This window comes from Molothrus ater, chromosome 8 (genome assembly GCF_012460135.2).
Source record: "Molothrus ater isolate BHLD 08-10-18 breed brown headed cowbird chromosome 8, BPBGC_Mater_1.1, whole genome shotgun sequence".
Taxonomy (NCBI): domain Eukaryota; kingdom Metazoa; phylum Chordata; class Aves; order Passeriformes; family Icteridae; genus Molothrus; species Molothrus ater.
The window spans coordinates 25,760,541-25,773,007 of NC_050485.2; the positions used below are offsets into that span (position 1 = coordinate 25,760,541).

Here is a 12,467-nt window from a genome sequence, read left to right on the forward strand (position 1 = left end):
TATCATTAATTTAATTGGAGATGCGCCTGAAAAGGTAAGACATACAATCTCTGCTCATGCAGGCCTCCCCAGGGAGGAGTCATATTCACTACTCTCAGAAGTAGTTCTTTCACAAAAAAAGCTCTTTGCTCAGTGTCCCAGATCCAGAACAGCCCAGGGACCTCATCAGGTTGGCTTCACCCAGTGCCAGGGACATTGTGCTGGCAGTGCTGGAGTGAGGAAAACAGCACCCCCATTTCTACCTTTCCAGATCAGACACGGGGCCCAGGCTGAGCAGCACTCACACCCTGCCAGTGTTACATTCCCCCTACAGCAGTGTGTGCACTGATGATTTCTGCAAAAAGGACACACAGTCCTAGGAACAGCAGTTCTGGGGAAATCACTGCTGTTTCTGGCCATTCTTCCTTCCTACACACTGGGCTGGGAGCCAGGGTGTAGAGACCCAGCCATCCTGGGGCCCCAAACACAGAGGGGACTCTAGTGAGACCCTGGGTTGAAATGATCTGGAAAAACAAGTTGAGCCCTGACATACTTCTTTTAACCAAAGCAGTGGCTGAACACTGGAGAAGTAGAGACTGACTTAAGAAGTTGTGACAATTAGGAAGATTACTGTGAACGTGGTGTACCCCACCCTTGCTTTATGTATACAAAGCCACATGTTGCACTGCTTTGTTTATAGCCCAGACTCCACAGCAGAAAACAGTCTCCATTTTTCCAATGGGTGAGGCAGCATCAGGATATTTAACAGCCAGAAAATCTCACAGGTCTTTTTCTTTCCATCACACTCCCTCAGGCTTTGTGACTTTCTCCCTTTGCCTGGGCTGTTTTTCAAAGGTGGTGATTTGCTGCATTTCCTGGGCCAAAACTGTACTCAGGAGCTGCACTGGTGTAATGAGGCATTGTGCAGAAATACAGGCTTGCTGTTTTTGACTTGTTACCACCGCTGCACTTGCTAGGAAGTTAATTCATGTCTAACGAACGTGCTTTCACAAGGGCCTCTCACCCTGGCATGATTCTTCCTTTCCAAGGCAGGAAGAACATTTATTTTGTAGAAAGAACTGAGAAAAGAGATGCAAAGACTCACATGCTACTTCATCCAAGGCTGTTACCACAAACCACATCACTTTCCTCTCAGCCATTTTTGAACGGAGGGCTACAATTTTGTCTCTCCAGCTGACCCCTGCAAAACACAACAGGAAAAGCTACAGTCTCTAACTTTGTTGGGGATGATGATGTAAACACAGACCAACATATCATACTTGTGCTCCTCACTCCTTTCTAATAAGTGATATGAACTATCTCAAATGAGCTGCCTTCTAGATGCCCATGGATTTGTTCTGAAGTCATCCAACTTCTAGAAAATGGTTATTTGAAGTTTTGAGGACAGAGGGGTCATTAGCTAAGGTTTGATCACCTTCTTCACCTATTCACAGTGACCACATTGTGCTGTGGTACTGTTTAACTCTCCTCTGTAAGAGAAGAGCAAAAGGGGGATATAGGGCAATAGGAACAACCTATGTCTATTGGGAGTTCAGCTCCTCACCTGTATAACTCAGGTCAAGTGTGATGAGAGGCTTGCAGGGGCGTTGAGGACAATCTGTCCAGATTGTATCAATCAGGTTTTCTTTGACAGGCACAAGGTCATGGCCAGCACTTCTCAAGACTTTGGACATTCTCTTCCACTGGTCTGCCAAAGGGAAGAAAGTCAAGAGTGGGGGCTTTAAGGAACACACATATGTTCAACAACAGCTCTCTTCACAAAGGTCAAACTCAAAATTCAGTCTTCTCCTTTCCTTCCAGCCTCTTTTTCTTCCCATTTCCTTAAAAAAGGCAGCAAAATCTACTGCAGTTACAGTTCCACAAACATGCCACAGAAGCCAGTGGCAGGTACTGAAGCCTCATTCTGGAGCTGAAGAAGAACTGCTCCAGCTGGGAGACAGAAGTCTCTGGAAGAAGCACAGAGAGCTTCTTCCAGCAGAAGCCCTAAGGTTGTCCTCTCCCTCAGTGCAGAACCATGCTAGATCTAAGCTAGACAAGATAAGAGTCACTTCCACACAGCCACAAGACAGGTCCTTAATCCATCTGAACAAGTATCTCTCCTTGCCTCCAGTGACCTTTGCATTGTGCCTCATGTTCTGAAGCATGAATAGATGGCTACTCTGATATAAATGATACCTCTCCCTGTGTTTCCTACAGGGAAGGCTGCAGAGATCCCAAGGCCACCAAGCAAGAATAACAGCTTGAATTGTGCCTGGGTGTTCTTGCTCACATGCTGACCTAGGCATTCATCACTTTTGTACTGAAGTGCCCATGACAAGCCAAAGCACAGACAAAAAGAGGTGATCAGAATTCTGCTTTTCAGGTAAAGTCACTGCAAGCCTAGAAAGCAGTTCTCATCCCTTGTGCTTTGGAGTCAATGCACTGCAATGTAATTCTTGTGATATGTGGTTAAACCAAAATCCAACTTGTTTTGCATAACAGTTTAACCACCACTACATCTGAAACATGGTTAGCTGCACACCATCACACAACAGCTCAGCCAGAGAAGAAAGGAAGAAAAATCCAGTTGCACTACCCAGAGTTATGAGTATAAAGTAAAACCAACCTGCTGGGATAATGAAAGGGTCCACTCCCACCTTTGAGCCTTCTGGGAGGACACTCACTAGCCAATCCTCCTGAGTTGGTGTATCTTTCAGACCTTCAAGGATTAAAAAAAAAAGTTCAAAGAAGCAGTCACATTGAAACATTCCCACACTATGCAAAAAGTCCAAGGTAATGCATTAGATATGTCTACTAATGAATGTCTAGGCCCACAGGCAAGAGTTCTCACAGGACACTAAAGCAGAAGCTGTGTATCCAACATGTCCCAAAGTCCCTGCAAGATGGGATATCCCTACAGCTCAAGCTGTACTAGTGGGAAGTGTCTGTTCTTCGTTGATCAGTGGAGCAGTACCCCAAGCTCCTGCATACCCATTTTCATGAGTGTCCAGTTGCTATCCATTTGATGTGCAGCCTGCAGGAAGTAGCGTCCGTCAGTCCACATGGCTGCGTGCTGCTCGGTGACTATGGCAGTACCTAGGCAGGGAGGCAGAAAGGGGATTCAGGTCAGGCAGCCACCATGCAGAGACACAGACAGCAGGGACAGGGTTTGAAATTCACCATAATTCCCTAAAAGGCACCTCTGATCACTGTTCAAGTTACTCCTTTTTCAGTGGAGATATTCACTGTTTCCCCTGCCCTCTGACCTTCCAAATCCTATTGGAGACAGTATGCACAAGGATGCACCTTAATGAATTGCCTCAGATGAACTCAACTTAAGCAAATCTCAGCCAGCCAGTGGAACTGGGTAAGTGGGGCTTTCCAAACCTTCTGCAACAGAGACTGTGGTCTAACTTGGCTGCTGTCACAGTAACATATACTGTACATCTCTGAATTCCATCCCAGCCTCTTTTGGAGAGGAAGCCTGGGCTCTGGCCACCCACAAAACACAGCTGATAGCAGGCCTGCAGACACGGGTATCACCCCCAGATGTCAGCTGCACCCCTTTCCCAAATGTTACAGCTCTAGCAGAGATGGCTGAACAGGAAACATGAACATAAACTTCTGCTGGTTTCATTGTCTGTCCCATTCCACTGACTCCAGATGGAGGGATGCAAACAGACAGTTGAGGGGCAGCGACATCCCAGCAAGGCACTCAAGCTGCTTTGCCCTTGACAATACAAAACAAAACAAACCATGGCACAAACTGAAACTGAATCCAAGTCTTTGGAGTCTGTATCTTGACAATACTCTGTCACAAAAAACTGATACTCAGATTAGCAGAGTAGAGTTTCCAATTATTAATTCATTGTCTTCTACCAAATTCCCCCAACACAAACCCCATTTAAGTTGCTTCAGCCTGAAAAGAAAAAAAAGCAAGAAACACAAGGTGAGCCCCTGTGTGAAACCTCACTGTGCATTAGGCTGGGAACAGACCTTCCAAGTACATAACAAGGGCACAATTAGAGAGAAAGGTTATGAAGAGGTTGTGCAGAAGGGGCAGAATTAATACAGGATTCATGTTAGCCAGTAACAGCAGCCCACAGCCCTGGATTTATCACCTTCCAAATGAGGTCCCAGAGCTCATAGGAACTGATGAATAGACCCTCCAAACATAGGTACCAGTATTTATTAAAATGATATACAATTAGAGGGGAAAATAACTTCAGCAGACTAAAGTGACTTTCCAACAACCACAGAACAGAGTAATTTGCACAGCTTAGGGTAGAGCTAGGGTAAAAACTAGGTCTCTTGAAACACAGACCTATCCTACAGCCAAGAAAACATCCTGTCTCGGCAAGATAAGCAAACTTTTCCACAGTGCTCAGTTTCCAAATGCAGAGTTTCTGGCCCTGGCTCTGTTCAAACAGAAAGGCCAGCTAAAGCCCATCCACTATTCACCCAGCCCAAACGGGCAACGTAAAAATCTGTTCATACTGGCTGCACATCAAAAGAAATGACCACAGGTTACAGGCACCACATGAAACAGTTAACAGGATTTTACTTTATGAGAGGTTCATTTAGGGGTCACACATTTTGTGAAAACTTGTTATTCCGCTGATATTACATAATTCCAGCGGGTAGCCAAGACATAATTCTGCAGATGCTGAAATGGGAATAAAATAGTCCAAACAAGCTGGATAGATTTTCTTTTCCATCCTGCCTCTATGCCATGAAAGGAACTATTTCTTTAGAGGAAAATTATGCAAGAACCCAAGTTCTGGAAAGGTACCTGCAGAGCCATCAAATCCAGAGATGAACGCCCTTCTGCAATCACAGGGTGCAATGTACTCGCTCTAGAAAACAAAAGAGGCAGCAATTATTTATAGCAGCAGGGGAAAAAAACAATCAGCTGATGACAAATACTTTGATAAGCTTTTTCTCCTAAAGGACACCACAGAGAGAACAAAATGAGTTAAAAATTCCTGGGCTCTATTCCACTGTGATTATACTGTATTTATGTTCAACTGGTGGGTTTTTTTAAGCTGCAGCACTTTTCTCCCACAAACATCTGTAAACACTGAAGTGCTTCAGAGTTTGCAGACGTTTATTTCACACTCAGCCTCCCCTTTGGGCAACAAACAAATCATGCCTTTGAAGCTGCAATGTGAAGGGAAGGGAAACCAGAAGCACCCCTTGTTCTTGGGGTAATCAGCACATAAAATCTGTAAAATTCACTATCTCCACTGAAGCCCCCTCACTTTATAGGCATTTATAAGAATTCCTTTAAGACTTTTCTTCCTGCAATAGTGACACTGAAAGAAAATCATCAAGGTGGTAAGACTGTAAAAAATTTAACACTTGGGACAAATAGATGCTGATGCTTTCACTTCTTCCTTGCCTACTCAAAATCAGACTACAGCCAAGACCACAAAAGCATGGTTTGATGGATGAGAGGGAATAAGAGTTCATCTTCATCCTAAACCTGTTACAACCTGTGTTTCTGGATACATCGTTTCAAAATGTTGAAGAGCCTGAGAATGCACAGACACCTGATATTAACAGGAACTGCCAAAATTAAAACAACTGAACCTTCACATGACCCACATGACTTTTTTATGGGATTCCATTCTGGCAAGTTTGTAGGTCAGAACTGCTGAGTAGGCCTGTTAATGAACTAGTGCAAATCAGCAAATCAGCTTAATCCAGGCTGACAGCACTGACGTTTGAGCTGCAAAACCCCTGGATTTGTACCTTACAAATGGCCTGAAATTCAAGTCTGTTTCTCTGCCCCCAGCTGTGCTGGGGCAAAAGAAACATCTTAGGAACTGAGCTAAGAAATCACAGCCCAATTCTCAGGTGCTTTTAGTCCCTACTGTGATAGAATCACCTGATTGTTAAAATATACTCCCTTCAAATCTGTTACTCTTCACTGTTCTAAGGAAGACAGGGTTCAAAGCACAGGAATGAGTGAGCAGCACAAATTACAGCACCTGGGACCTTTATTTCTGCTCCAAATCACTCCATCATCAAACCCCTTCCACAACAGCCATGTCTGTCCCCTCCTGGCAGAAGCCAACCAACTGTCCACCACTAACATTTTGAAACTGAAACTTGGGACAGCAAATCTTAGAGGATCTTGTTGAGTGGCTTTTGCTCCCAATTGCCAGGGAAGATTCCTGGTATATACTCCAAAGAAATCCTCCATTTTATCCAAACACTAGTGAAAGTTTGCAGAAAGGAGGGGGGTATGGAGACCATGAGGGCCCAGTTAGTTTCCTGTGCCTTTTCTTGTTCAGCCCCACAGGGCTGTGATATGTTCAGCATGTCACATGTCTCCTGTGGGGAGAAGGAAGGTCAGGATAGCCACCTTGGGAAAGGATGAGTGCCCTTAGCCAGCTCCAGCTGATGGGGTGGATCCCTCAGCCCCACACAGCACATGATCACCTCTGAGCCCCTTTAAAATAATGGCAAAGGCATCAGGAGACAGAGTGGACAAAGCTGTTGAGGGAACAGAATCAAGTGTTTCCCCACTGCCCGCCTCAGAGCAGCAGGACAGAACATGAAGGCAGAGAGAAGCCAGACCTGAGGATTCCTCATTTCAACACTCACACTATTCAGCCTGCTGACTGCTATGCCTCCCCTCTCCTACACTTCCTAGCTCAAAGGTGGGACATCATCTCCCAGGGTCCAATGCCAACAGGAGATCCTGGAAACTTCCCATCACGGATCACATCACTTAAATACATCCCAAATGATGTACAAATGAGAGCAGTGATTTATTTTCCATTTCTCTTGACCAACACAGAAGAGACTACAGGCTAGTTTGCTTGTGAAAACCTCACGCTTGTGAAATCCATCCCATTCACAGACCAGGGAGTGCTTTGAGTGTTTACAATGAGGCAGAAGGGCTTTAAAAGGGAGTATCAGGGATCTGGAGGGAAAGACAGTTCATTCATGTCAGTCTGAATTCCTGCACACCCACCTGTTCTGTTCCATGCAGTAACCCCCACTGTGTAAAGATGAGCCCATGTTTTGCACAAGCTAAAATTACATGGGGAACACCTGTGTATGCCACACAAAGCATAGACCACAGCACAGTGAGAACAAGGTATTTCCCTGGGGCTTGTCTTGCAGCTTTGATGGCCTTCAGCCTGGCCCTCCTCAGTCCTTTTACATCTGCTTCTCACCACAACTGTCAGTCACACAGACAAAACTGGGGGCTACATCACAAAAGCCCCTCATCTAAGCCAGGAAGAACCCCCAAAAAATCAGTGCTGCTTATCCCCAGAGCCTGCATGGTTGTGCTGTAAAAACATTGAAGCTCATTCTAGTCTAATGTCAACCAAGGTCAGCAATGCAAAGTGCATCTGGCTACCCTTAGAGGCACGACACTGGTGTCATTAAAGAACAAACACTGCAGTGTACCTGGAGGGAGGGAGGCATTCACTGCCAAAAACCCAACTGCATTGCTAAGATCTGGAACACACCAGAGCAGCCTGTGCACAAGCCATCTCCTGCTTTATAACCTGGCTGATTCCTCAGCTTAGCACAAGTGTGTGTCAGAGGAGCCAGCCCCGAGCAGAAGACAGCACCTCTGCCAACCCAAACACGGGGCCCTAAGCTGGGCAGGTGCTTCCTTCATGGGGACAACCAGCCAAATCTGACCAAATTTGTTTTGAGTCAAGGCCTGGAGGGTGAAGCCAGCTGCAGTTAAGCTGTGACTGGCTCCAAACCCAAGCTGTAATCCAAACCTCATTCCCTCCCATTAAGAAGCAGCTCTTCCAGTCTCTGAATAGTCCCATATGGGCAGACTCCAGATTCAATGTAAACACACATTCACTCAACATAAAAATGGATCCTGCTTTTACCACTGCAACATCCCAAAAGCTCTGACATTTTTAACCAAACCACAGAGGGTTTAGGCACCTCATTCCTAAATGCATGGTTTTTCATTCCTTCATGATCCTTGGGTACCTGTAGCCACCCAGCACTCATGAAAGGAATTGGGACTCTTCGAGTTTCATTCCACTTTTGGCTGGGACCATCCTCCTTTCTCATCAGCCTCTGGACCACTCAGGCCCCCAAGGAAAGAGACTATTTCTCTGACTTCTTATCACTAGCATCAAAGTTTTCAAAAATTAAAACAGCCAACCAATATCCAGGGCTGAGTGTAAGAGTCACAAATCCAAGGCAGCCTTGGTTAAGTCTGAGTCAGAGGCAGGTGTGTTTGAGAAGCTCTTCAAGTCTTTCAGTTCCTTACACAACTAAACATGGAAAGCAAAGGATACAACTGGTAGCAAGACTCCTGGCAGTATAATAATCTAAGCCACCGAGCCTTGCAGGAAAACCAATATTAAAAGCATCACAGAACTCAGAGCTCATCAACATTCCCAGTGTTACAAAGTGAAATTAGTCAGCAAGTTGCAGCATCAGGGTGTGTCAGCATCAGTCCAATCCAAGGGTTCCTTTGCAACCCAGAAGGGAATAAAGTTTCCCGCAATCTAAACCCTGTGGCAACACCACAGGAGGGAAAGCCCTATTTGTTGACAAGTTCTGTGATGCAGATGCCAGGACAGCCTCAGGAATAGCTGAGAGAGGCAAGGACAGTAATACATATCTTGTTTGGACTGTAGGGAGGAAATGGCTTAGGCCACCAAACACTTGGGTATCTTTAAACTACAGTATTCTGACTCATGGAGGGAGCTGCCCAAGAGCAAAATCTGACTGCAAGGCTGTAAAGTTCTTGTTTGCACACAGGAAACAAACCCTTGCTTGGAACATGGGGAAGCTTCAAATCACAGGTCATCACAATTTACTTGGAATCAATAAGGCTGTTCTGGGATCAATGGGTTTCTGTCATTGGCAAAAACTGCATCAATTCCCAACCCTTACAGAAAAAATCCTGCACCAGCTATTCAGGAGGCACCAGAATCAGCAGTTTTTAGTAATCATTCCTATTCAGATAGATTCCCTCTGCAGAGAAACCTGACCAACTCGCCTGGCAGGAAATAGCAACATGGGGTTCTCTGCTTAACTGCACTTTGTCAAGGAAAAGAAAGCAACAGAAAAACCCAGAAGTCCTGAGGGTCACATTCTTCAACTCACATGACAGCATTTAATGTCTAGTGAAATGAAACCAGAGTTATATATGGACAGAGGCAGCTTGAGGCAGGAATGCAGCAGACAATAGCAGCTGCAGAAAACGCCTTCCCCCTACCTGCCCAAGTTTGGATCTCCCCGTGAGGAAACATGATGCTGCACATATGGTCCCAGGGCACAGGCAAGTCTGGACCCGGCTCACCCCAGTGCCAAGTCAAGGGCAAAGGTTCTGATTCAGTTGCATTTTGCTCTTGTGCACCCTGGGGTAAAAGGGAGCTTTGGGTGTGTGCCAGTAAAGCTTCAGGTCTTTTGTTTCCTGAAAATGGCTGAGGAGGGGAAAACCCTCAGCAGTTCTTGGGTCTCCTAACAGAGTGAACCTTACACATGAGCAAGCAGGGGAGGTAAAAGGCAGTTCAGCAATTTAAAATTTATGTCATGGACTACAAAATTCCTAACAGTGGAAGCAGCACACAACAGTTACTGCCATGGGTTACCACCCTGGGCCCAGACTTGCCTCCTGTCTTTAGTGCACAGAGCAGCATGGAAAGGCAACTGTCACTGTGGCCTGTTCCTTCCCTGCCTCTCCTAAGGCCCCTTCATCTGGGATCTGAAGGGCTCCAGCATAAGGCAACAAATTCCACCAAGAACTGGATCTAGCAAAGAGAAAATTCTGCAACTAAACCTTTGCTACCTTGCTTGAGAGAGATGCTACTGGGGAAAGTAAAGCCCAGATAAGGCCTGTTCCTCCCCCAGTAAACCCATTCTTCCCAACAGCCAGGATGGGCACAGCAAGTGCCCTGGCAACCTCCCTTTTCTGCCATGTGAGCTCCCTGAAGACACTGTGATGAAAAGCTGTTGGTGGAACACCCACCCTGATTTGTTACAAGAACATAAAAACCTCCATCTCCTGAACAGACCCCAGAAATGTTTTCCAACATGATATTTCTCAGGTTTCCCAGACTTTTATGCTAGAACCATTAAAGTGAGTGAACGAAGGATGATTTTAGTAATACCTGGCTTTTAATTTTTGCAGGGAAGGAAAGTATGACCATTCCCATAATGCATCCATCCATACCTGGTGGGCATCTCCAGAGGGCACTATGTAGGCTTGGACAGGCTCCTGTACATATCTGGGGTTCTTCATCACCTGCCGCAGGTGCTTCAGCAGCTCTGTTGTAATTTTCGGACTCATCTTCCTACCTGCAACTAAAACAGAGCACAAAACTTCAGTGTTTCCCAGCCATCCCAGGTCACCCACGTGCACAGGCTGGAGGAAGCTGTTTCCACTGGGAACTCCCCTCGAGGACAACTGTGCCAACATCACCCCTCTCAGACCAGAATTTCACCTGTCTTGTCTCTTCATTTCTTGATAACAAGAAATCAGGTTAAGGCCAGAGAGTCGAAGCTGGCCTGTCCTGGAAAGGATCCTTCCCACCTGGTGAAGGATGGCATGCCCTGTGGTGATACACATAAGCTTAATGCACTGGTCAATCCCTTCTTGCACATGGAGAGCATCAGGAACAAAGCACCTCAGACATGCCCTGTGACAGCCAGGAAAGGTCCTGGCATGGGAGCCAGGTACACACAGATCAGAATCGCCCCACCTACAAGTGCACTGAGAGAAACTCTCAGTCTTTTCACTTTAGGGCTAGGGATGCTGTGGCTTATACACCACAGGAGCACAGGCTGCTGGGAGAGGAAGACATGCCCATTAGGAACTCAGAAATGGACCAATTATACATGTAACTTTTACATGTTTTACGTAGCCCAGAGTTTCATCGTGAACTGCTGACTGAATTAACTCAGACAAAAGAAATCTGCTCCCAAGGACATTCAGAGGGATGTATTCACTGGCTACATTGACCTCAGAGCTGCATACTAGTTCACCTAGCAAGAACCCAGCTGTAACAGGAGGAACAGCCCATTGAGCTCTCAAAGTGACTGCCAGAGGACAACCAAGGATGCTTATGAGAATGTGGGAATATTCTCTAAAGACCTCTGGCAAATGCTCTGCAGATCTCAGCTGGTGTCAGGCAGGAGTGGGGCACAGCCTGGGTGGCACACAGCAAATCAGAGGGAAAACCAAGGGCACAGGCCAGCCTCCCTGGGTGTGTTTTTGCAATGGATGAGTCTTTGGAACTGCAGTGAACACCAACCTCTCCATGTGCTCCCCCAAACCCTCACGAGCCAGTGCCCGCTGTGAGCGCCAGCACAGTGACGCACCAGGCCCTGCTGCTGTGCTGGCACGAGAGATGGCTGCAGTGGGAGGCACATGCTGGCTGCAGAGGATGACTGGCCAGAAAAACCAGGAAAATCAAGCAGCCTGAACCTCAGAGGTTCTCCACCTTTTTCTTCGCTCATATCTCCAAAGTGTGCCCAAAGTGGGATAATTCCCTTCCCAGTTTTCTCCCCAGGCCTCTCACATTTTTAAGAACTCTTATAACTTTAATGCTGTCGCTTTCCAGGGCAAGGTGGGTTATGTGCTGCTTGAAGGCCATGCTATGAAGTATTTTATTCTGACCAGTTAATTTCACAGCTCATTTCACAACCATGTCTACAAATGGGTCATAGAGGGGAGAAGCAAACAGCATGCAAGTCTCAAACATTTTTTGCTTATCCAGGCACTTATTCTATTTACACCTGAGTAGCTACCAGGAGTCCCAGATGACATTACACTCTTATGGCAAAACACAATAAGGCACAGTCCCTGCCCTGAGATGTTTGCCATCTAACAAGAAGGCAGAAAAGCTGCCTCCCTTTCACAAGGTTTGATTTGACCGAGGTCACACAGTAGCCCTGTGACCAAATCACAACCTGAACCAAGATCTGGTGCATTCAGGTGTAAAGAAAACCCAAGACCACCATTCACATGTCTCATCACAGGAACTTTAGAGCATACCAGACTTGTGTGAGACTGACTCTGCCCACAGAGTCAGGTACACAGGTACAGTCTTTTAAAACCCAGAACACAATAAGCAAATCAATCTCAAAAGGCACCATACTAGTGTATCCTCAAACTGGTATCTCATCCCTTTGCAGGGGATTACACCTCAGATTTATTTCCAGTACAAATATCATTGTTTTATACAGCGTTTGCAAGCCACACTGAACTTTATAATACTGTGATTGTTTCTGTTTGTCCTCCACAATGAGCTGCTGTAATACTCTATAACATTGCTGCTGATTTATGTTCAGATAGAGTGAAACACACAGGAGAGAGAACAACAACATAGTGACTAGCCAGCAGAAAAGAATCTCCTTCTACAAACCCATAAGGACACAGCTTCCTTTCTTGGCCTGTGCTTTGTCTCCAGGAGTCTAGAAGTCTCACATAAATAGGCAAGGCATGACAAGGCTTTGCCTTTTAATAAAGCTCCTTGCTGACA

The 12,467-nt window shown here is 45.9% G+C and overlaps 1 protein-coding gene across 1 annotated transcript in view; it reads right to left on the bottom strand.

Annotated features, from left to right (window-relative positions):
• The window catches only part of XPNPEP1 (X-prolyl aminopeptidase 1), a 30,610-nt gene that overhangs the window by 16,171 nt on the left and 1,972 nt on the right, over nucleotides 1-12,467 (bottom strand). Inside the window, exons 3-8 of the mRNA XM_054515638.1 lie at nucleotides 10,157-10,287; nucleotides 4,768-4,835; nucleotides 2,971-3,071; nucleotides 2,606-2,698; nucleotides 1,544-1,687; nucleotides 1,085-1,180 (exon numbers count right to left, since the gene is read on the bottom strand). Coding sequence (XP_054371613.1) covers nucleotides 1,085-1,180; nucleotides 1,544-1,687; nucleotides 2,606-2,698; nucleotides 2,971-3,071; nucleotides 4,768-4,835; nucleotides 10,157-10,273 — 619 coding nt within the window. The 5' untranslated portion in view covers nucleotides 10,274-10,287. The remainder of the gene's footprint in view (nucleotides 1-1,084; nucleotides 1,181-1,543; nucleotides 1,688-2,605; nucleotides 2,699-2,970; nucleotides 3,072-4,767; nucleotides 4,836-10,156; nucleotides 10,288-12,467) is intronic.